We start from the raw sequence: 22191 nt of genomic DNA on the forward strand, positions 1-22191 counted from the left end.
TCATCTAGCGCAGGTGTCCTAGTTTGCCCTCTACTGCTGTGGTGAGCACCACGGATCAAAACAACGTGGGGAGAAGCGGGTTTCTTTCATCTTGTGATGGGTCACAATCCATCGCTGAGAAAAGGCAGGGTAGGAGCTCTCAAAGCAGGAACTAAAATGCAGTTTGCTTTTTTTCATACAACCCAGAAGCACCTTCCCAGGGGTGGTCTTGCCCACATCACTCATTAACCAAGAAAATGTCCCCACAGAGTTTGCAGGGCAGTCTGACAGCATTTTTTTTTCCAGTTGAGATTTCCAGATGACTCTGGCTTCCATCAATGCAAAAAAAAAAAAAAAAAAAAAAAAAAGCAGCACACACGGGGTCTCATGGTCAGTAAGGCAAGAGAGACCTCGAGCCTTTTGCCTCTACCTCATGAATGCTGGTACACCACCATGCCCAATTCATGTGGTCCTAGGACTGAATGAGGGTACCCTGAGCTACGTGTCCAGCTCCTTATTATTACATGTATGTGTTTTTAAACAGCAAGGGGTAGGGAAGGGAACACATGCTAGGGTATGCATGTGGAATTCAGGAGCCTTCCTTCCGCCACGTGGGACCTGGGGATTCCTCTGAGATCGACCACCGAGATGGGTGGCAAGTGTCTTTACTCACTATGTGATGCTGGCCGGTCTAGGACTGTAGAGCCCAGGCTGGCTACTCTCATTTTCCTCCATCTTCCCGGCCCTGTCTCCACAGTGCTGACCAAGCCCCACTAAACAAAAACATGCTAAGCTTAGTCATGCTTAGTGCCCATGCTGCAGACAGCATACAGGGAAGAAGCCTGGGAACGGCACTCTCAGACTTTACTACTTGTTGAATCCTTAGCAGGGAAAGCGGATCCACAACCAGAATGTTAAGTATAGCAAAAGGATCGCGTTTTCTAGAGTGACAAATGGATGAGAAATTGGACTCTTCTGTTCCAAATATCCTTAAGAGACAGGTCACCTGCTCGCTCTCTACTGTCGTTAAAAAACAAAACAAACAAAAAAAACCTGTCTCTCCTTCCTCATAAATGAAAAGGTTTGGATAGCCCAGTGTGATGGGCAGAGGCAGGGCGATTACTTCGAGTCCGAGGCCAGCCTGGGATATATGGCTAGGCAATAAATAGAAAACTGAAATAATAAATTGTTTGGGAAAACAACTTGGATATGTATTAATGCCACCGGAGGGAGATGGCATGGAGCGGAAGTGAGGCTGGACCAGACTGCGCATCATTGTGACGGTGGCGGGAGAACCAGATCCCAAAGAAAGGATTCGGTTCAAAGACTGACAAGAAGAGGGGAGTGAACAGGGAGTCCTTCGGCTGAACGCTCCCCTGCTTGGCCCTATTTTGCCAAGAAGGGAAGTATTTTTGTACCACAGGAAAAAAGTACCGATAATACCGCGCCATCGCCCCTAGCCCCTCTGGTGCGCATGCGCTCGCTCCTCTGGTCCAGGCGGTCCTCCCGGGAAGTCCTACGCATGCGCGAGCTCGGGGTTCTCGGTAAGGGGAGCCGCGGGCTCCATCAACCCGGAGTGCGCTTGCGTGAAGACAAGAGCCTGAGTGGGCGGGACTTGAAGGAGGCCGGCTCATTTGCATTTCTGGCGGGAAAGCCGCGTGTGGACGCGCCGCTTCCGTGCCATTCGCAACCGCCGCTCGTCGATGGTGGCCCTCCAGTGAGTCCCGAGAGTCCCGATTCCAGCCAGGTACGCCCTGCCTGTGGCGACTTTGATGGCAGGTTCCCCAGTAACGTCACCTGCCAGCTCCTTTAAGAAACGCCCCCACGTTCTGACCAAATCTCCTCCGAAATGCCTGACGTAACCCTCTGGGAAGTTTTGCTTTGAGACAGGCTGGCCCTGAACGCAGAGATCCGCCTGCCTCTGCCTCCCGAGTGCTGGGACTAAAGGCGTGCTCCACCCTGCCTGGCTCCCTCTGGGAAATCCTGTCAGAGTCCTGAAACTTCCGGTTGCCTTCTAGTGCTTGCTTTCAACGACCTCGTGCCTCTCCGAGATGTCCCCAACTACAAGCTTCCAGAGCCTTTGAAACCTAACACTTAGGCCGTTTTGTTTTGTTTTGGGGACCGGGGCAGGTGTTTTGCTTTGAGGCAGGGTTTCTCTGTGTAGCTTTCACTGTCCCTGAACGAGCTCTGCGGACCAGGCTGGCCTGCCTGCTTCTGCCTCCCAAGTGCTGGGCTGTTCGAGTGTTGGGGTTTTGTTTCGAGTATTTTGCTGGCATGTGTGTATGTGCCAGTTGTGTGCCTGTGGAGGCCAGAAGACAGTGTAATATCCCTTTGAACTAAAATTACAAGTGATTAGGAGCTGCTGTGTGTGTAGTGGGAATCCAACCCGTATCTATCTGGAAGAGTAAGCTGTTAGTCCCCCTAACCACGAGTGGCCTCTCCTGGGACTCTAGAGCGTCATTAAACTGCCCAGACTCTACTCCGAAGCTTGGGTCCTGCTGCCTCGGCCTGAGTGCTGGTACCACAGGTGTTGCCCACCATGCCTGCAGCTAGGATCTTATCTCAGAGTCTCCCTCAAAAAACCTGTCAGACACTTTTCCTGTGAAATCTTGGTGGAGATTTGGTGTTCAAGTCCTATCTGATACTCTAGAAATCGGTTCTAAGTTCCCCTACAAGGTCCACTGGGGACCCTGAAATCTAGTGACACCCCAGAAATTCAGCCCTTGATTTCTAGTCCAGGGATCTCTTCAGATTTCCTCCATGTCTCAGACCCCTCAGGACACCAACAACCTGATCTCCCTTGTTCCTCAAGAATGTTCCCCTTGTCCCTTTCCTCCTGCTGTGTTCCCGACAGTCTGAAAACCTGCCCCTTCCCTGGTGCCTTCTAAAGGCCTCTGGGATGGGCAGCAGGAGCGTCACCACTCGCTGAAGACCAGCCTGGTTTACACAGCTTCAGAAGGCCCACTATAGTGACATAATGTATATTTAATAAGTCTCCAAAGCCAAATGAAAACGTCTCCAGAAAGCACATTGGCTGCTGCTGGAAATACAGGCAGAGCAGACTGTTGGTCCTGTTCCCTGAGGAAAGGGTGATAGCCTTTTTCTCTCCCCTGGGGTGACTCGGATAGAGGCTGGATTAGATCAGATTAAAAATAAATAAAGGCAGGTTTATGAGGAGGCATCGACCTCCACCTGTCTCACACATGGAGGTCAGCGAAGTCACACATCCGGGCTAAGCTTAGCAGGGGAGTTTTTTAAAGCTTAGGTGATAACACCACAGCTACGAGCTGGAGTTATGTCCTTACATGGTCAGGTGCACTGTGGCCCAGCCTAGAGGAATTACTGAAAGTCCTAGAGGAAAGTGACTTGTTCTGACTGGCCAGGCTGTAATAGAGGCAGCAAAGCACCGTCAGGGTGCAGAGGGGAGAGTCCCTATGACCACAGAGGCCTGTGAGAGTCAAGCCCACGGATAAGAATAGGCCTTGGAGAGGAGGGCACTGGAGAGATGGCTCAGTGGTTAGAGCACAGACTGCTCTTCCAGAGGTCCTGAGTTCAAATCCCAGCAACCACAAGGGATGGGATCTGTCATGCAGCATACATGCAGATATAGCACGCATATAAATAAATAGATACTTAAAAAAGAGAGAGCAGCAAGCCTGTGGATGACCATGGAGGGTAAGGGACGTGGAGATGGCTGGTAGAGGAGAGAAGTGACAAAAAGAGGCAGTAAACCTAGAGAGAAGGCTTGCTGATAAAGAGACTTGCTGTTCTTCATCTTGATGGTATATGCCTTTAATCCCAGCTCTCTGAAGCTGGTGGATCTACATGTTCAAGGCCTGGCTGGTATTCCTGGCAAGTCGGAGTGATACTGAGAGACCCTGTTTGGAAAAAAAAAGAAGCCACTGAAACACTACTCTTTTTTTTTTTTTTTTTTTTAAGATTTATTTTATGTATGAATGCACTGTAGCTGTCTTCAGACACACCAGAAGAGGGCATCAGATCCCATCACAGACGGTTGTGAGCCACCGTGTGGTCGCTGGGAATTGAACTCAGGGTCTCTGAAAGAGCACTACTCTTGCAAATGACCCAGTTTTGATTCTCAGATGATACACGGCAGCTTACCACCTTCTGTAACTCCAGTTCCAGGGGATCTCCTGGCCTCCAAAGGCACCAGACACACATACACAAAATACATTAAAAAAAAAAAAAGCAAGAAGTAGGTCTGGTGATGGTGATACACATTCTTCCCTGGGGAAAGAGTTCAGATTCATGGCCAGCCTGGCCATCTTAGGGCCGGTTTGTTTCTGAATACAAAGAGGGCTGGAGTGTAGCTTTACAGTGGAACACGGATGTAGAGCACATCATTAGTAAGTGCTCAGTAGCAGAGCCTTTGCCTAGACTCTACTGACTGGAAGTAGGGGAGAGCCCTCCAAGGCCTGCAGCCCAAACGGGGTCATGTGGTCTGTCTCCCGGCACTATGGGAGCCTGCTCAGCTCCAGGTAGAGTGCAGTGTTTCCAGAGAAGAGGCAGGAAGACAAGAAGAGTCCCAAGCAGGGACCGCAGCAGGAGCAGCAGGCCACTTGACAAAACAGCACACAGGTTAGAATCGATAGAAGATGGAGCATCGTCTGGGGAGAGAAAGATGCTGGCCCAGCCACACCGCGCCTTTGTTGTTAGACCCAAGCAGGCTCTGACCCAAAGAAGCCACAGCCACACAGGTCACAGCCACACAGGTCAAATCTACACAGCCTGCCGGAATGGACAGGGAGCTGTGTCATGGGCCACAGAGAACGAGACTGTGAAGAAGCCCAGAAGAGTACAAGGTGTACTCTCTAGGACGGGAATGGTGACTTGACAGGGTTATGGGAAAGAGGTGGCCACCAGCCCCCAGGGCAGCAGTTGGCCCCACCCTCTTGCCTCCCCCTTTGATCTTGCTGTCTGCACTTCAGTCCTCAGGTTGCCACCCCTCACCTCAAAGCCATAAAAACAGGTTGGAGTTGGGATGGGGATGGCAAACAGGTTCTGAGAGCCCTGAGGGCCTGGGTCAGAGATGAAGCCATGTAGTCAGACGAGAGTGTGGCCAGCCTGAGGAAACCACCACTCTCCTTGTCCTTCCAGGAGCTATCTGGGCATCCTGTTCCTTTCCCAGCCCTCCTCGAAGTGGAGGGAAGCTGAGTGCTTCGACGGCAGCTGTGGCGGAGCATCAGGAGTGGCCCATGGACCTGCCAGGGGGCCAGACTGCACAAAGTAGGTATCTGCCTGGAGGAGGAAGAGAGAGCTGTAGTCAGGCCGGGAGCAGGAGAGATGCTTGGGCGGCCAGGCAGGGTGAGCAGAAGCAAAGGATGCTGGGATAAGTGTCAGCTGTATGCCTGCTGCATGTCTCCTCTCTGGAGGGCTCCACACACTGTAACACACGTCCTTCACACGTCTGACTGGGTAAAACAGGTGCCCTGTTGCCCTTTGTCCCTCCTGCTGCACTTCCCTTCCCAACACTGGTGTCTATCTATCACCTCCCCGGAACACAACTCCAGTGTGTGTGTGTGTGTGTGTGTGTGTGTGTGTGTGTGTGTGTGTGTGTGTGTGTGTGTGACGCACGCAGTGCAGGAGATGGAATCTAGGGTTTTATTTGTGCTCGGCAACCAATCACTACTGAGTTGTGTTCCCGTCTCCCGGTTTTGTTCTTTGAGACAGGATCTGGCTTTGTTCTCTCACCGACCCTAGCTCAGCCTCTCAGGTGCTGAGATTACGTGTGTGCTCCACCATGCTCAGATCACATGTGTAACTTTTAATTTTTTAAAGAGAAAAGCTGGCTGGGCAGTGGTGGTGCACACCTTTAATCCCAGCACTCAGGAGGCAGAGGTGGGCAGATCTAGGGATTTGAGGCCAGCCTAGTCTATAGAGCAAATTCTAGGACAGCCAGGGCTACCCAGAGAAACTGTTTTGAGACTAAGGGGTCTCGCGCAATAAGAGTTCCAGGCAAGTCGGTGATGTAAATGGTGTATTAACGGATTTTATTTAACCTTGTTCATATACAAACTGTTTTCTGTGTTAGCCTTGTGAACACATGCAGAGTTAATCCTGTGTTTGCACATGTCTTTGAGAACTAGTTGTGCTTTACACTAACAGAACACTTTCCTTCAGCTTAAGTGCAGTCAGCCTCCGCACACTGGTGCTGCTACCCAGAGCAATGCCTGCTTTGCCATGGGCAGATGCAGACAAGTGGGCGTGGGAGCCAGCACACATCAGCTTGTGGAGGAATGTGCTCGCTGTCTCCTCTGGCTCCATGTCCCTCACTCCTGTTTTCTTCCCTGCCTGTCTCTGTCTCTGCCCTATCTCAGCAACTCTCTTCCCCAAGTATCTCTGTCCTTCCTTCACTGTCCTGGTTTCTCACCTCACCACATCCCTTCCTCTGTTTCTATCTCCTGAGGATGTGCGAGCAGGGAGGGCCAGTCTGATAGGGTAGGAAGCTCCAGCCTCTATATACAGTTAGTGCAGAACAACACCCTGTCTTCCAGGGTCCTGGGTGTCCACAGGTGGGCCTGCGTGTTAGGAAAAAGATGAAGAGAGTGGGGGCGGGGTTGAATATGCTCCATGGAGGCTCGGTGAGGCACGGTGGGGGGAAGGGAGATGCCTTTGAGGAACCCGTGTTGGGAATCCCTTCCCCCTGAGGGACCAGCCACATGACGGTATAGTACAGAATAGAGTTTATTCAGGGCATGGGGAGGAGAGTTAAGAGGGTGGTGGGGACAGAGAGAGAGAGAAGAGGGGAGTAGAGAAGTAGAGGCCGGCCATGAGTAAGGGAGAGGGAGAGAGAGAGAGAGAGAGGGGATGGGGCAAGCAGCCCTTTTTTACAGTGTCAGGTAACTGTGAGGTGGTGGGGTTTATAGAATCCCAACCCTGCAGCTTTGCTCAAGGCCGACATCTGCACCTTCACCTCAGCAGATAGGAGAGTTTACAGCCAAGACAGAGCATGTCACAAAGGCTGGCTGGCTTGGGAGATGACTGGCATTTAAACCTCACCTGCACCAGCAGAGGGCGAGCGGCCACCAAAAACCATGGGCGGGTCAGCTTCTGAGATCGCAGACTGAAGAGGAAGAACACACCCACAGGGGAAGCCAGGGTGGAAAGACAGGGATGGCAAAGAAGAGAAAATGACTTGGAACAGATAAGATAGAGTGCGGGGTGGGGGTGGGGACTGAAGGACACAGGACAGAGACTGGAGAGAGGTTGGGTGGAAAACGGAGACAAAGGTCTAGAAAGAAAAGTAGAGCAGGACAGTGTCATGCACGCCTTTAATCCCAGCACTCAGAAGCAGAGGCAGGAGGATTTCTAAATTCAAGGCTAACCTGGTCTACAGGGTGAGTGTCAGGGCAGCCATGACTACACAGAGAAACCCTGTCTTGAAAACTACAAAAAATTTAAATTAAAAAAAAAAGAGAGAGAGAAGGAAGAAAGAAAGAAGGAATAGTGTCTTCCTTCAGGACTTTGGGAAGGGACTCTATGTACCAGTGGCCTTGGGCCACAGCACAAAGTCCTCCCAGAGTCCTCCTCTGTAACACAGGAGGATGGAGAACAGTAGACCAGCCGGAGTCTACCTCCTTCACTAACCTGCCCTAATGCCCCCTGTGTGAGCCAGAAAGGGTCCAAGTCTAACTGGGGTAAAGCATCCTGGAAGCTCAGGGTGAAAAGGGGGACTCCATGTTTGCTGCCTGTCTGCCTCAGAGTCCTCGTCTGTGGGAAAAGCAGCTGCTGTGGTTCTGGTGCTCCATTAGTGTCCGCAGTGACTGCTGCACAGAGGCACACCCACATCCCATCCCTTTCTTCCCCAGGAGGGAGGGAGCTTTCCTAGAGGACACTGCTGAGGCTCAGAGGTTGAGTCCTGAGCTTGCTGGGAGGGGGTGGGGGACAGGACAGGTGTCTCACTCTAGTCCCAGCTCGGACTCCAACCCTGCAGCCCGGTGCAGTGGGCACTCACCTTAGCAGGCCAGGCTATGGGAGGTATGAAAGCCACCTCCAGCTTGGAGGAGCTCTGTTTATTGAGTGTCTGCTGTATTCATGCAATGTGACTATAGCTGCAGGACAACAGACCCTGGAAGACAGGAACATAGGCAGACACACACAGTGGATCTGAGCCAGGTGAGAGCTGCCCCACCAACACACACACACACACACATACACACACACACACACACACTCACACCCCCACCACACTCACACCCCCACACACATGCACTCACAGCTTTACATATGCAGGTGGAGCGACCCTCTCAGTCTTGAGGGGATTTTACGGCACAGAGACAGACTCCAAAGCAGAGACTTGCCACAGACGGTGTTGTGGAGCTGCTGACTCAGGGAAGTCTGGCAGGAGGCTCAGTCCCCTGCCACCCCTGACTTACACAGCCCCATCCCTCCTCTTTATCTTGGTGTTGGCCCTGAGCTGCTCCAACTCTGATGACGCCATGCTGAGGAAGTGGAGAGGAGAGACTTGGTCCCTGGGGCAACGGGAAGAAGGGCTGCAGCGGGTGGGATCGATGTGGGCTGCCCACGCCTTATTGGATTGTTCCCGGCTCCTCAGCCACCTTCATCCTGGCCCCTCCCTGCTCTCCTCAAGCCTGGTCCCCCTGCTCTTAGCCTGGGAGACTGGGGATGGGAGGAGGGGAGGGTCATCTCAGAGCTCATTAATGGCCCCAGGGTCCACTGGCTACAAAGCAGCAGGCAGACAGCAGGGGGCACTCCCTGGCCTGAGAGATGGGACCCGCTCAAGAGCAGTGGTCCACCTCTTATGTGGACTTACTGGAAGCCTCCTGTGGTCCTTTACCGTCCCCACCACAGGGCTCTCATGAATCTCCCCAAACTCAGCGGAGCCCAGGCATTAGCTCTGAGCAAGTTCCTGGTTCTCCTCACTCAGGGTGGATCCTCTTTTCTCTACAGTGTACCTCTGGGAGCAGCCGGAGGAAGCGAATTCAGGGCCACTGCTCAGCCTAGAGGAACAAATCCTTAACTCCACATTTGAAGCCTGTGACCCTCACAAGACAGGTGGGGGCTGGGGATCCACAGGGAGGGCTGGGCCCAGGCCCTCCTTAGGGGTCCTCCAGGAACAGAATATGACATAGGAAAGGGGATGAGTAGGGAGGGCTTGGCCCGGTATGTAGTTAGCCTCTGGCCTTACAGCAGTGGCTGCTGCCCTGCCTCTTCCTCTTTGGTCCGCTCTGAGACAGACTAGAAAACTTGACTCGGGAGGGACTGCATGCTGAAGGACATGAAGCCCGCTGATGACAGACACTATTCTTAAGCCATGGCCTGTCCCACTGGCTATTGTCCAGTCCAGGCCACCCCACCATGCTCTGTCCCAGGCACTGTGACTGTGGCCCACCTTCTGGCCTACCTGGAGGCTGTGACAGGACAGGGACCCCAGGATGTGCGCCTCCAGACACTGGCCCGAAGCTTGGACCCTTACGGGGAGGGTGCCGGAGCCACTGTGGAATTGGACACCTTTCTGGTGGTCATGCGGGACTGGATCGCTGCCTGTCAGCTGCAGGGGTGAGTCCCTACACCACCAGCCTTCTTCAACTCTGCAGTCAAGACTAGTTAGGCCCAGGAACCCCAAGTGGTTGGCCTGGGACTGAGGAGAGCCATAAGAAAAGATAAGGGGGGTAAAGGGGTTGAGGACCAGATGCCTGGGATGATGGTTCAGGGGTCCGGTTAGAAGTAGCAGGGCTGACCATAGGAAGGACTGCCCCTCACAGCCCAGGTCCTGCCTCCTGGCCTCACACTTATCCACAGAGCTTCTCTCCCCTCCTCCACCACCCCCACACCCCTGCAGGCTCAGGCCTTGGCTGTGGTGGCTGCAGGGGACCTGAGCCTCTTGCCTTTGATACAGGGGATTAGAGCGCCCAGAGGAGACTGCCTTCGGGGGAGCCCTGGCTTCTCCACACCTGCCATCTGGTGAGACTATTTATAGAAGGCATTGGGTGGCAGGGGTCAGCAGGGGTTAGCAGGGACCTGTCATCTACTCACTCACACAGCAAGGGCTAAAGAGACCTGGGGCCTTTGCTCAGCCTGCAGCTGTGGTGGCTTTCTGGTGCCTTATCCTGGACTTTGGGGTCAGGTTTTCCATCCCCTCCTTCCAGCTCCAGCCTGGGTTAGAGCCTGAGGAGACTGCAGCCACCATGGTATCCATGAGGGCCCTAGGCACCGACACTATTGAGATCCTCACTTGGCACAGGGCAGCCTTGACCTGCCAGGCTCCCCCCCCACACACCTCTTACACCTGCTCCCTTTCCTTGAGAGCAGACATCTGCCCCAACTGTGTCCTAGCCCTAGACTGGGGTGCTGGGTGCCCAGAAACTCACACCTCAGAGGCATTCGGCCAAAAACTGACTTTACAGAACCCAGACTGCAGCTCTCTTGGCATTCCCTTTTTTGTTTGTTTGTTGGCTTGGTTTCAGGTTTTTTTTTCTTTGTTAGTTTTTTTTGGGGGGGGGTTGTTTTTTGAGCCAGGGTCTCTCTATATAGCCCTGGCTGTCCCGGAACTCATGTAAACTAGGCTAGCCTTGAACTCATAGAGATCACCCTGCCTCTGCTTCATTTCTGCTAGGATTAAAGACATGCACCACCAGCTCTTCTCATTCTCTTGAATCTTGAGGCTTCTTCAGTCTTGGGGGGCCAGGGAGCCAGCAAGGTGGGGGGGTAGGTTGTCAGAGAAAGGAGGCTGAGGCAGAGGCTGGAGAGAGTAAGGAGAGGGAGGATGGGTGTGGTGGGACGGAGCAGACAGGCTGGCCGCGGGGAAGGCCGGAGGAGGAAGGCCGGGAGCAGGAGAGGAGTGGGCTTGACAGGGGAGGCATTTCTCAACTCCAGGCAGGGATGAGCCAGCAGCCTGTGCAATAAGAGTGATTCAGCTCAGGGAACCCCAGAGCTACACACATAAGAAACTGGGAGGCCAGGGTCCGGGACAGTCCCAGGGTCCTTGGACACCCCAACATCTAAAGTTACTAGAACTTCCAACTTTCTTTTATCTGTCTCTTTCCAGCATGCCCAGAAGCTGAGGAACCCGCCAACTTAGAGAGCTTTGGAGGAGAAGACCCCAGGCCTGAGGGGTGCCTGCCCTCCCCACCCAACCCCACTCCATTTTCTCCAGCCTCCCTGGGGTGCGGGAGTCGGGAGACTGATGTCTTGGCCGAGGAGAGCCTTGGACGTTCCTTCTGATGTGTCCTCAAAGGAGCATTTTCTGGCTGCCAGCATCTGCTCCACCAGGAAGCTGTGGGGAATGGGAGCAGGAACAGGTTGGTGACTAGGCCCTTGCTGTTCCTGTCCTCAGGCCTGCCACAGCTGAGCTGCTGAGCAACCTGGAGGACCTAGAGCTAAGCAACCGGCGCCTCGCTGGTGAGAACGCCAAGCTGCAGCGCAGTGTGGAGACTGCTGAGGAAGGGTCTGCGCGCCTAGGGGAGGAGATCGCAGCTCTGCGAAAGCAGCTTCGAAGGTCAGTTCCTGGGCCTTCCTTGATGACCCCACCCTGGGCTGTCAGGGAGCCTGGCCTTGGTACTGGCAGGTTCTCTACCACCCAACCCTGTCCTCCACCTCCCTCTGCGGCTTGTCTCCTAAGTCTTTTGGCTTCAGTCTTTCTCCGTCTCTATCCCGTTTTGTTTTCCTTTGCTGTGGCCCCATGCTCCCTTCCTCAGGTGGACACTATCTCTGCCCCACCCTGCACCCCAGTCCCTGGGCCCCTTGGCCTATCTCCTGTCTGGCCCCAGGCTCCCCTCAGTCTGAGATGCTCGGCTTCTCTGCCCACCTCCTCCCACGTGTGCCTCCTCTCAGTACACAGCAGGCCCTGCAGGTGGCCAAGGCTTTGGATGAGGAGCTAGAGGACCTGAAGACTCTGGCCAAGAGCCTGGAGGAGCAGAATCGCAGTCTGATGGCCCAGGCCCGGCACACAGTGAGTGCTGCAGAGAAAGGACAGGTGAAGGGGCAAAGGTCCTGCTCACCCCACACTCCCCAGGATGGCAAGAGTCATGCCTCCACGCCACCCCCATAGTCCAGCTCTTCAGTAGTACAGGCCTGGACTGCACTCCTGGGTGGAGGAGGGTGCTGGCACTGGGGCTGACTCTGTTCTCTCTCTGGGGTGGGCCAGGAGAAGGAGCAGCAGCACCTGGTGGCTGAGGTAGAGACACTACAGGAGGAGGTGAGTGGAGGCCCACCCACCTTTGAGGGTTCCTGTCCCTGTCCTGCAGACCAAAGGGGCCCAGCACCCCACATGCTGTGATAGAGGGGGGGAGTTCAAGGGGAGGCCCTGGCCAGTTCTTCCTATGGTCACATCATGGTGCCCTCCTCATCAGGGGAGCAAGCCAGTGGTCTCACCTCATGGGGCAATGTGAGGCTTAAACTAGAAAGATGATGAGAAAGTTCCTGACTCAGGCTGGTTAAATAGGGGTGCGCAGTAAAATCCAGCAAGCCGGTATATGCCCCACACCCGTCACCACAGTATTGGGGAGTTTGCAGCGCGAGGATTTTGAATTCAGGGCTGTGTCAGCCATATAACTAGGCTGTCGTTCCTGTCAGTGTGGTGGTGGAGGGTTTGGTCTCTGGCAATGCAAAGGAAACTGCAAAAACTCAGAACACGGACGTTGTTTTACGCATAGCATCGAGGTCACCCCCATGAGCCTGACAGGCCACTTTCAGGGATGTGAGTCTTTCATTTCTGAGCCTTTGTTTGTGGTTTTTCATGTTAGTGGTGGTGGAGCCCCCAGTGCCGAGCCTTGGGCATGTGGGGAGTCAGCGGCCAGGCCTGGGGTTCTCCCGAGCCGAGCCAGCTCTGCTGTAGAAAGGGGGAAGTGAAGGTGTTTACCCCAGGGCCAGCCTACAGCGCAGACCTACTCAAGTCCCAGTTCACTCTGAATCATTGTCCACATTGAATTTGTTAAAGGACATCACCTCTGCCCCTCCTCCCCCAAGGAGGCAGATCCCTGGGGTGTGCATCCCAGGCTGCATTGCCCTTCACTGGGGGGCTGGGAGGGGAGCACACTCAGAATCCCCAGGGTCCTGAGCTTCCGGGGTCCAGGGCTCAGGCCTTCAGTTCTTCAGCTCAGAGCTCTCTGCCTCCTGGGCCCCACTAGCCTGAATCTCTGTCTGGGTCCACACTGGACACTTTTCCTGACATTCCTTTTTCTTTTTTCAAGATTAACTTATTTATATGAGTACACTGTAGCTGTGTTCAGACACACCAGAAGAGGGCATCAGATCCCATCACAGATGGTTGTGAGCCACCATGTGGTTGTGGTTGCTGGGAATTGAACCTGGCATCTCTAGAAGAACAGTCAGTGCTCTAACCACTGAACCATCTCTCCAACCCCTGGCTTCTTTTCTTAAGAGTGGGTGTACAGAGAATGGAACCCAGAGTCTGTGTGTGGTAGGCAAGCAACAGGCAGCCACATCCCTAGCCCTGGGTTTTTGTAACAAGATCTCATTGTGTAATGCTGGATGGCTTTGAACTCACCCAGATAAGGACCAAGACTGCTGACAAACTCCTCCTTTCTTGGTCCCTACCAGTTTTTTTTCTGCTTGTGGCCTCATAGTCACAGATGGCTCAAGGCAGGGTTTGTGCGTGTGTGTGCACATGAGCACACGCACATGTGTACACACACTCCTGCCCCTCTGTGTGTTATTTCAACAGCCACCTCACCGTTTCATTGACTGGGGAGGCCCTTAGCCACAGCTGCAAGGGAGCCTGGGAGGATGTCTCACTGTCAACCGGGAGCTAAAGCAGCCAGACAGGAGGGGTTAGGACAGCTGTTTCTATAGCAGACGGGTTTTCTTGTCACTGCTCCCAGGGCACATCATAGAGACAGCACGCGTCAGCTGTGTGAACTGGCCTCCTACCCCGGGCCCTGTGCCCTGCAGAGGGCCTTCTAGGCATGCAGTTGGAGCGGAGCTATTCTCAGCTCTGTGATGACTGCTGCAGCTGCCCACTGAGATCTAGAGATTGAGCTCTCAGGTTACACCGCCTGGCCTGGTGGAGTAACTGGATACGGGCTCCAAAGGTCTGGCCGCTGGCTGGATCCCAAGGACCTACAGCCTGTGATCTGCAGGAGGCTTCGTGGTGCTGAGATGGCTTTTGGGTCCCAGCAGGTGGACAGGTGTTGACACAGCACTCCCGGCTGTCCTTCCTCTGCCCTTCACCCAGCAGCCCAAGCTGCTGAGGTGAGTAAGGCACTGATGATCTGCAGCAGGGCCGAGGCTGGATACCAGAGAGCTAGCAGGCCCGGCTCCTGGGCTGCAGAGGAGGACGTGGCTTGGCAGACTTCAGGTCTTTGAATCGTCACGTTTGTTTGTTCGCTCATTTGTTTAAGACACGGTTTCTCTGTGTAGCCGTGGCTATAGACCAGGCCAGCCTCAAACTCAGTGATCAGCCTGCCTCTGCCTCCTAATTGTTGGGATGAATGGCCCGTCCCACCACTACCTAGTTTTGTTTTTGTTTTTTAAGACAAGGCCTTGTTACGTAGCCCAGGCTGGCCTGGTACTCAAAGTGATTCTTCTACCCCAGCTTCCCTCGTGCTAAGACAACAGCTGTATTTCCTCACACCCAGCTTTGGGCCATTTTCTTCTTAGGTCTCACAGGACAGCTGTTTTGGATGCCTTTTCCTGCCTCACTGCCTCCCCTCGGGAGGCTCAGCCCAGGCACCACCTTCTTTCCAAGCCCTGTGGTTGTTCCACCGCCCAGCTTGAGCCTTGTTCCCCTTCTGGTCCCTGTGCACCCTGTGCCTCCAGCACCACTACTTCTCATGCCTTTTGTCACCCAGAGTTTCATCTGCCCCCTAGAGGCAGAGTGTTTGAGGAGGGACAGCATCACCAGACGGGGCGGCCTGTTCAGATTCCTCTGTGGAGCTGAAGGGAAAGATGCTACTAATGGCTGCCCAGCCATGCTTCCAGAGCCAGTGGGATACAGACAGTGCTGGCCCTGGATCTCCCCAGCGGCTTGCAGGGTGAAGGGCAGCATTGTGAAGTCACAGGGGTCCACATCTGGGGCACACATCTGCCATAGGCCAACCACAGCCACCACACCCGAGGTGGAAAACAAAAAGACTGGTTGATTTTGTTGCCGGTTCTGGAATTATGTTTTACTAAAGGAAAGAGGTTGTCATATGTAGGTAAACACTGGGGCTGCTCCAGGCAAAATGGGAGACAAGAAAGCAAAAGAGAAAAGAAAGAACCCAAGTATAGTCCCTACAGTGGGCATAAAGATTAGGTGTGATGGCCCATACCTGCTTAAACCGGAGGATCACTAATTCAGACCAGCCCAAGCTAAATATTGAGACTCTGTGTGTGTGTGTGTGTGTGTGTGTGTGTGTGTGTGTGTGTGTGATGGTCTCACTATACTTTAGTTTTGTATGTTAGGAAGTATGAGCTCTAAGTATCTGTAAGTGTTGTCTCTAACATATCTGGTGCGTGCCAGGAGCTGCTGGCTGTAGTGTCTGTGATCACTCACACTCACTGGCCTGTGCTAACATGAGTAAGAGCTGTGTGACCCGGAAAAAAAAAAAAAAAAAAAAAAAAAAAGAGCTGTGTGACCTGGAACAAATTACTCAGCCCCTCTGTGCCTGAGTTGCCTTTGTCTTTAAAAATGGGGAAAGAAGTGGAGTCACACATGCAAAATGCTTAGAAGTTATTCCTCACTCACTTAACTCACTCACATGGGGGGACCTCATAAAATCCAGTTATCACCTGATCAGTAGGGAAGCCACCTATGGAGAAAACCTGCTGAGGTCCCAGCAGGGTGCTGGGGGAATCAAGGGCTGACTGGAGAGCACACATGGAAGTGAAGCGGGCTGTCAGCCTCACACTGCTGACATGAACAGTCGTTCCTCCCTCCAGAATGGGAAGCTGCTAGCAGAGCGAGATGGAGTGAAGAGGCGGAGCCAGGAGTTAGCCACAGAGAAAGATGCTTTGAAGGTGCGGCATTTGTCTCGGGCCTGAGGACTGCTCACCTCCCTGCGTCCAAATCAGCCCCTTAGCTGCTGAGAACAGGCTCCTGTGTCAGAATCCACATGCCTGGATTCTGCCCAGAGAGCTCGGCTGGAGTCCCCTTCAGAACAGCTGACACCCACGGGTGTCACTGGAGGCTGAGGGAGGACCTGGGCAGGGACAGTGGGAGGAGGGTGTGCAGAAGGAGGCTGCGGGAGGCCGGTGAGACAGATAGGTTCTTTCCTTGGCAGCGGCAGCTCTGTGAGTGTGAACGACTCATCTGCCAGCGTGAAGCAGTCCTCTCAGAGGTGAGGGGCAGAGCGGGCACAAGCCTGCCCTGAGCATGCCTTCATAGCCCCTGTCACAGTGTGGCCCCGCTGGGTCCAGACTTTCCCAGCTCAGCCAGCTCCCCCTTCGGCAGCCCTGGCTCAGGTGGTTTTGTGTTCCCTGCCGCAGCGTACCCGCCATGCGGAGAGTCTGGCACAGACCTTGGAGGAGTACAGAACTACCACTCAGGTAGCGCCGTGCCCACGGAGCCTCTCCTGCCTTTCTTCATGGGTTCTCTGCAGCTGCGGCTTTTCTCCCTAAACCACTGCATCTCTGCCCCTCCTTCCTCACTCCGCGTCCCTGTCCTCCACTAGTTCTGTTTTCTGTGATTTTCCATCACCTCTCTGGGAGCTCCTGTCTTCCCCCTGGGCCGAGTCCATCTGTCTGGGTGGCTCCTTCGTGTGTTTTCTGTGAATCTGCCCCCTTAGGAGAGTCCCTTCGGCCTTCATGATGCCCCTGGCTGTGTCTCACGCTCTGGGCTTCCAGGGCTCTCTTAGTTCTGCCGTCTTTGCTGCTTCACCTGGGTCGTGGGCAGCGTGTGTCTGGAGAGAGGGGTGTGTGGGCTCCGCGAGGATCCATGCTCTGCTTCTTGCAGGAACTGAGGCAAGAAATCTCAAACCTAGAGGAGCAGTTGAGTCAGAGCCAGGAAGGCCCAGAGGAGTGAGTGGATGTTCAGGAGGGAATAGGGGTGTGTGAGCAATGGCTCACTGAGGAGGGTCAAGTGGATGGGCAAGAGAGGGCTGGGCCGCAGGGCCAAGACTGCCAAGAGATAAGGCTTCCCCTGTGTGTGGCCAGGCTGCTGGAAGGGGCTGAGGAAGGAAGAGTGGGCTGGATCATGGCCCTGCCTCCGTCACTAGACTTGGAGATCCAAGCTATCCGGCAGGTAGGTTCTGCTTCCATAGACACTCCTCCTGTATCCCTGTGCGGACCCTCACTCTGGCCCTTCTCTAGCCCTGACAAGTCTGAGGCCATGTTCCTTAACATCACTTCTCACCAGTCAGTGGTTCCGTCACAGAATTTCTCCATGCCTGTTCCATACCTTTCTGCCTATCAACCCAGCCCCACACCCTTGCCCCCTTCACCTCTATCCTGCTTGGGCCCCCCTTTTCTCTGGCCCTCTCAGGTTCACATACAGTTTCTGCTTCCAGGAGCAGGACGCAGCCAGTGCTGGCCTCTCCAGTCCTCTGTGTGGAGTGTGGCAGTGGGAAGAGGCTGAGGCTGAGCCGCAGGAGGATTCTGAGTTTCCTTCTGAGGACCCTGCTGGGCAACAGGTACACACAGAGAGGCTCTGAGCCACAGGAGTCCAGGGGCCCCCAAGGCTGGAATGATCCCACCGCCCTCTCTGCCCCTTTACTGCGTCTCTACTCATTGAGCTTCAGAGAGCCTGACTCAGGCTGGGTGTCCAGCCCCAGCCAACAGGACACAACACCCCTGCCTTCAAGGGACAGGCAAACTCAAGCTGCCCTGTGGAAAAGCCTGTCAAGATGTGCTCATTTATGATTGTACATGTTGTGAAAGACATACGTGTCTTTCTAAACAGCTGCATGGTGATGCTGGAGCATGTCTTAATCACAGCACTGGGGAGGCAGAGGCAGGCAGGTCTCTGAGACCAGCCTGTCTTATAATAATAATAATAATAATGAAAGCAAAAAGCAAGGCAGACTTAGCACTAAAATGAATCTAAGCTGCAGAGAGGCTGTCTTAAAAACAATGGGGGTCTTTCTACCCAAGGTCTAGACTATGCTAGGCAATTGCTCTACCACTGAGCAGAAACCCCTGTGTACTCATGAGCTGACCCCGTACACAGGTTAGTCATCCAAGACAAGTAGACCCCAAATGGGCCAGCCAGTTTAGGTAGCAGCTGGCCTGGGATGGAGAGGAATGTCCGCTCCAGGTGGGGGACAGTAGAGGGAAAGTGACCCTGTCTTAGGACCTGAGACTCTTGGGAACATAAAGCTACACAGTGGCCTTAGGATGAGGTGACTTGGCAAAGGGTCTGTCACTGGCTGTGAGTAAGGATGGGCAGGGTAGGGACAGGGCAGGAGGGCAGAACCAAGAGGAGGTAATGGAAGATGTTAAGTTTATAGGTGAGGTGACATCTTGTAGGACATCCAGGGCCTCCAGAAGTAGCCAGGTGCACAAGCCTGGAGGTCACCAATCATTAGGGATGGACAGTGGTGACTCGCACTGCAACTCTAGAACTGGAAAGGCTGAAGCAGGAGGCTTGCCATAAGTTTGAGGCCAGCCTGAGCTACAGGGTTAGACCTCATCTCAAAAAAGGAAAAAGAAAAGAAGAGGGTGTGCGGGGCAGCCGCACAGCTGCACTCCAGCTCCCAGGAAGTAGAAACAGGAGGGTAGGAGCTCGAGGCATCCTCATCCTCTGTGACAGTGAGTTCATGCCAGCCTAGGCCACAGACTGTCTCAGAACAAAGTGACAGGGCGTCAGGTTAGTGGAGTTGGTAGCTGAGGTCACGGGCACAAAGGAGACATCTCTGGAGAATGGGCCAAGCAGAGGAGCAGGGGCATTCAGACACCCCCAGAGGGAAGAAGGAAGAAAGTACAGAGGCCCCTCTTGGATGGAAACATCCTGGGGACATCGCTCTCTAGTCCTGAGAAGCAGTTAGGTAGAGTCGTCAGTGCCCGTGGCATATCTGGCTTTCCGTGGATGCTGAAAGAGAGCCCATGGAAAGTTTAGAAGCTTGTATTCCTGGGGGCCATTTATATCTGTCTGGACCTCAGGTAGGGGGTACCTTGCTGAGCTGGATCAGAAGCCCAGAGAGGGGTTTTGGTGCAGAGTCCAGGGACCAAATCTTGATGTTCTGCAGACAGACTTCGAGAGAGAGCCAGAGCGTGCTCTAGAAGGAAGCAGAACTCCATGCTTGAGGTAAGGAGCAGGCTGACAGTCCTCCTTCTGCCACAGTGATATAGTTCTGGCTGTCAGAAGATTCGAGAGTCACATCCCCCTCCTCCATCCAGTCTGTGCCTGCCTCAGAACCCTGGATCTGCCCTCAGTACCTTCTGACCCTGGCAATTCTGAAAAGGGATGGGCACATGGACCCCAGGGAGGCCAGGGGCTCTGGGAGGCACAAGGACCAGGCTGGATTTACAATTGTCACCCTTGAGGGAACCACGGGTGCTGTAAAAATACTGATGGGGCCTTGAGGGTTCCCAGCTATGGAAGACCCTGCAGGCTTCAGAAACAGTTGTGGGCACTGATAAAGGGGCTGGTGTGAGCCTTCATGGTCCTGGGAGTCCAGCTCTGTGACTGATGGTGTCTTACTCAGGCTTTGAGTAAGAATGGAAAGTGCTGGATGTCTGGTCCCAGCCCTCAGCTTCCTGTGGTGCCCACTCCTCCAGACTACTGCTGTCACAGCTAATGAGGCCCCTGCACAACCTCTAATTGGACTTGTCTGGGCAGAGCTGAGATTGGGCTGGCTCAGGGCTCTGATCAGTGTGACCTCCTCCTACGTCATCAGGATGGAGGGAAGAAGGGACTTACCCCCCCCCCCCCGTAGGACTGCTACAAATGCAATCTCAGAGTGACAAATGCTGGCCCCAAGATGGGACAGGGCTGGGCCTGACCTCAAAAGGCTGGGGACTCAACATCCTCCAACCCACATGAGACCCCATTTCAGGGGATCCCACAGTAGCTGTGTGCCTGAGGCTGCTGGTGTCGGGCAGCTGCAAGGTTAGATCCCTGATCCTCAGTGAGGCAGAGGATGGCGTCAGGGGCAGCCGGGTCCCTGGGGAGCCAGCCAGCCTCTGAGCTTGATACTGGCTTCAAAGCTGTGTCCCTGAAGCATAGGCTTGGGGTGTGGGGGTGGCACTGAGACACCCAGAAGTTATTTGGACATGGGAGAGCTCAAATATAAGATTGCAGGGCTGGTAGAGGGGGGCTGGATACCCATTCTCTAACAAGACTCAAAAGACCAAGGCTGAGGAATGACAGCACCAGTACCCTCAAATGGGTGTCCAGGGTTACATACCCTGGGGTATCTGGTTTGGGGGTACCTTGGTTCTACCTAGGGTTCATCTGGAAGGAGACAACTAAGAATGTCTAGTTCAAGGGCTTCTGAGCCCTGGGAGTCACAAACTCTGAAATTTGCTTTTTAAAAAGAATTTTTGAGAACCCCACGTAGCAGCTGCCATCAGACCCTGAGGTTCACTGTATCTACAACTTCCAGTGGGAAAAGAACTAAGGAGACAGGGTGCCCAGTGACTTTGTTTGCTATAGGTTGTCCAGAAGACATGAAGAGGAGGAAGAAGAGGAGAGCTGGGTCCTGGTAGGCAAACCCTAGAACCCTTCCTATCCCCAGAAAAGGCGGAACTAATCCCAGCTCTTGCCCCAAGCTTGAACTCCTCAGGAACAGACAGAAAAATCATTTGGTCCGGAGATAACAAGGCCCACAGGCAGCTAATGAGAGGCAGAGCTGGGGAGGGGGAGGCTGGAGTCGATTGGCAGCCAGAATATTCCCCGGAGACCCCGGCTTCGTGGAGACAGACTGCAGTTTCCACACCGAGACGTAACCCCAGTTGCATCACAGACTCCCACACTCTCACCCAACAAGAAACTTGTGATCTGTCTGAACCGCGTGGGACAGGTAGAGAGCCCAGCCCACTCTTGTCAACGGAAGGCGAAGAGAGTGTTGAGAGATGAGTCCAGGGTCTGCTGAGGGACGCAGGACAGGCTCTGGAGTCCTCACCTGCCCTGTCACATTCAGGCCCCTCGGAGAGGATACCCATCCTCTCTGTTCTCGGTTCAGGGCCAGTGGGTGCAAGACCAAGCAGTAGGGAGCGGCAGGGCAGCGGAAGACCCTGATCGGCAGACAGGTGGTCCTTCCAGAGAGACAGGAGGAGGGGTGACAGGTTGACAGACCCTTCAGGAATTGGCTGGCACAGGGACACACACCTGTAAACCACTGCCCCGGGGCTAGAAACTTATGGAACCAGGAGGGAGGGAGAGAGGTGCTACCTGAGGCTTACCCTTACTAACCACCGTGTAGGCCCTGTTCTTGCCCTGCCCACTTTCCCCATTCACTCACTCACTGAGTGGAAGGCTGTCATCATCCCTGACCAGGGTGCTGTAAACTCAGTGAGTGGGTTCTGCCCTTTCTCCACCCAGGCTGACCCCTCCAGCCCTCTGGAAACCCCTCACCATAAATTCGTCCCAGGAAGCTCTCCCGAGAGGTAAAGAGACAGCTGGGAACTGGAAAGGGACTTAGGACAGACCAGGCCTGGTAATAACGTCTCTCCTTCTGCCTTCCAGTTGCCACGTTGTGCCAGAGGCGCACGGAGCCCTGGTGCCTGTGGTGAGAGAGCTGGTGCCGGTTGAGCGGTCACAGACCCAGCGCTGTCTGCATCTCCAGCAGTCCCCAGGGGTCAGGTGTGCCCTTCAGATGTCCCCAGATGTGGGTGGGGTGCCACGAGTTTGTGAGACCAATCTTTCTGGGCCCACCTTCGGCCTCTCCTGCCTCCCCTCCAGGTTCAGCCAGTACCCGCTGGTCCCCACACCCATCCTGGGGCTGCTGCTGCTGCTGCTGCTCTCCCTCCTGCTGCTCAGCCAGTCCCCGACACCCACCTGGCCGCACCTGCAGCTCTACTACCTACAGCCGCCACCCGTGTGAGGCGCCCTTCCCACCACTTCACCTCCTGCTGTCACTGACTCCATCAGCGTGGGACCCACTTCCCTAAGCTGTGCCATGTGACCATGACCTCTCCAGGCTCTCTCCTGTTTCTTAACAATAGCAAATCACGCAGTAATGACTTCAGCACAGGATGATTTCCTCACCAAATAAGTTCGGGAGAGGTGGGCAACTGGGCCTCAGCTGAGTCTAGAGGGGACCCAAGGTCCCCTAGGCTTTTCCATCTTTCTCTCAGGCTTTGGACGCTACTGTTGTAGCATCATCACGGTGCAAGGGTGGAGAGAGCTTG

At 54.3% G+C, this 22191-nt stretch overlaps 1 protein-coding gene across 1 annotated transcript; it reads left to right on the plus strand.

The window, feature by feature from the left end:
* Nucleotides 1–1453: 1453 nt before the first annotated feature.
* Nucleotides 1454–21884, plus strand: KASH5 (KASH domain containing 5; the record flags this gene model as incomplete). The annotated part of the gene is made up of 20 exons (XM_080909270.1): nucleotides 1454–1766; nucleotides 5098–5226; nucleotides 8911–9015; nucleotides 9333–9519; nucleotides 9860–9924; nucleotides 11009–11075; nucleotides 11297–11458; nucleotides 11794–11911; nucleotides 12107–12157; nucleotides 15844–15921; nucleotides 16185–16241; nucleotides 16390–16449; nucleotides 16856–16920; nucleotides 17056–17143; nucleotides 17409–17531; nucleotides 19086–19144; nucleotides 20495–20543; nucleotides 21383–21447; nucleotides 21527–21643; nucleotides 21743–21884. The coding sequence occupies 20 exons, from the start codon at nucleotides 1454–1456 to the stop codon at nucleotides 21882–21884; spliced, it is 2100 nt and encodes a 699-aa protein (XP_080765396.1).
* Nucleotides 21885–22191: the final 307 nt, after the last annotated feature.

The sequence above is a fragment of the Micromys minutus genome (genome assembly GCF_963924665.1).
Source record: "Micromys minutus genome assembly, chromosome: 32".
Lineage (NCBI taxonomy): Eukaryota > Metazoa > Chordata > Mammalia > Rodentia > Muridae > Micromys > Micromys minutus.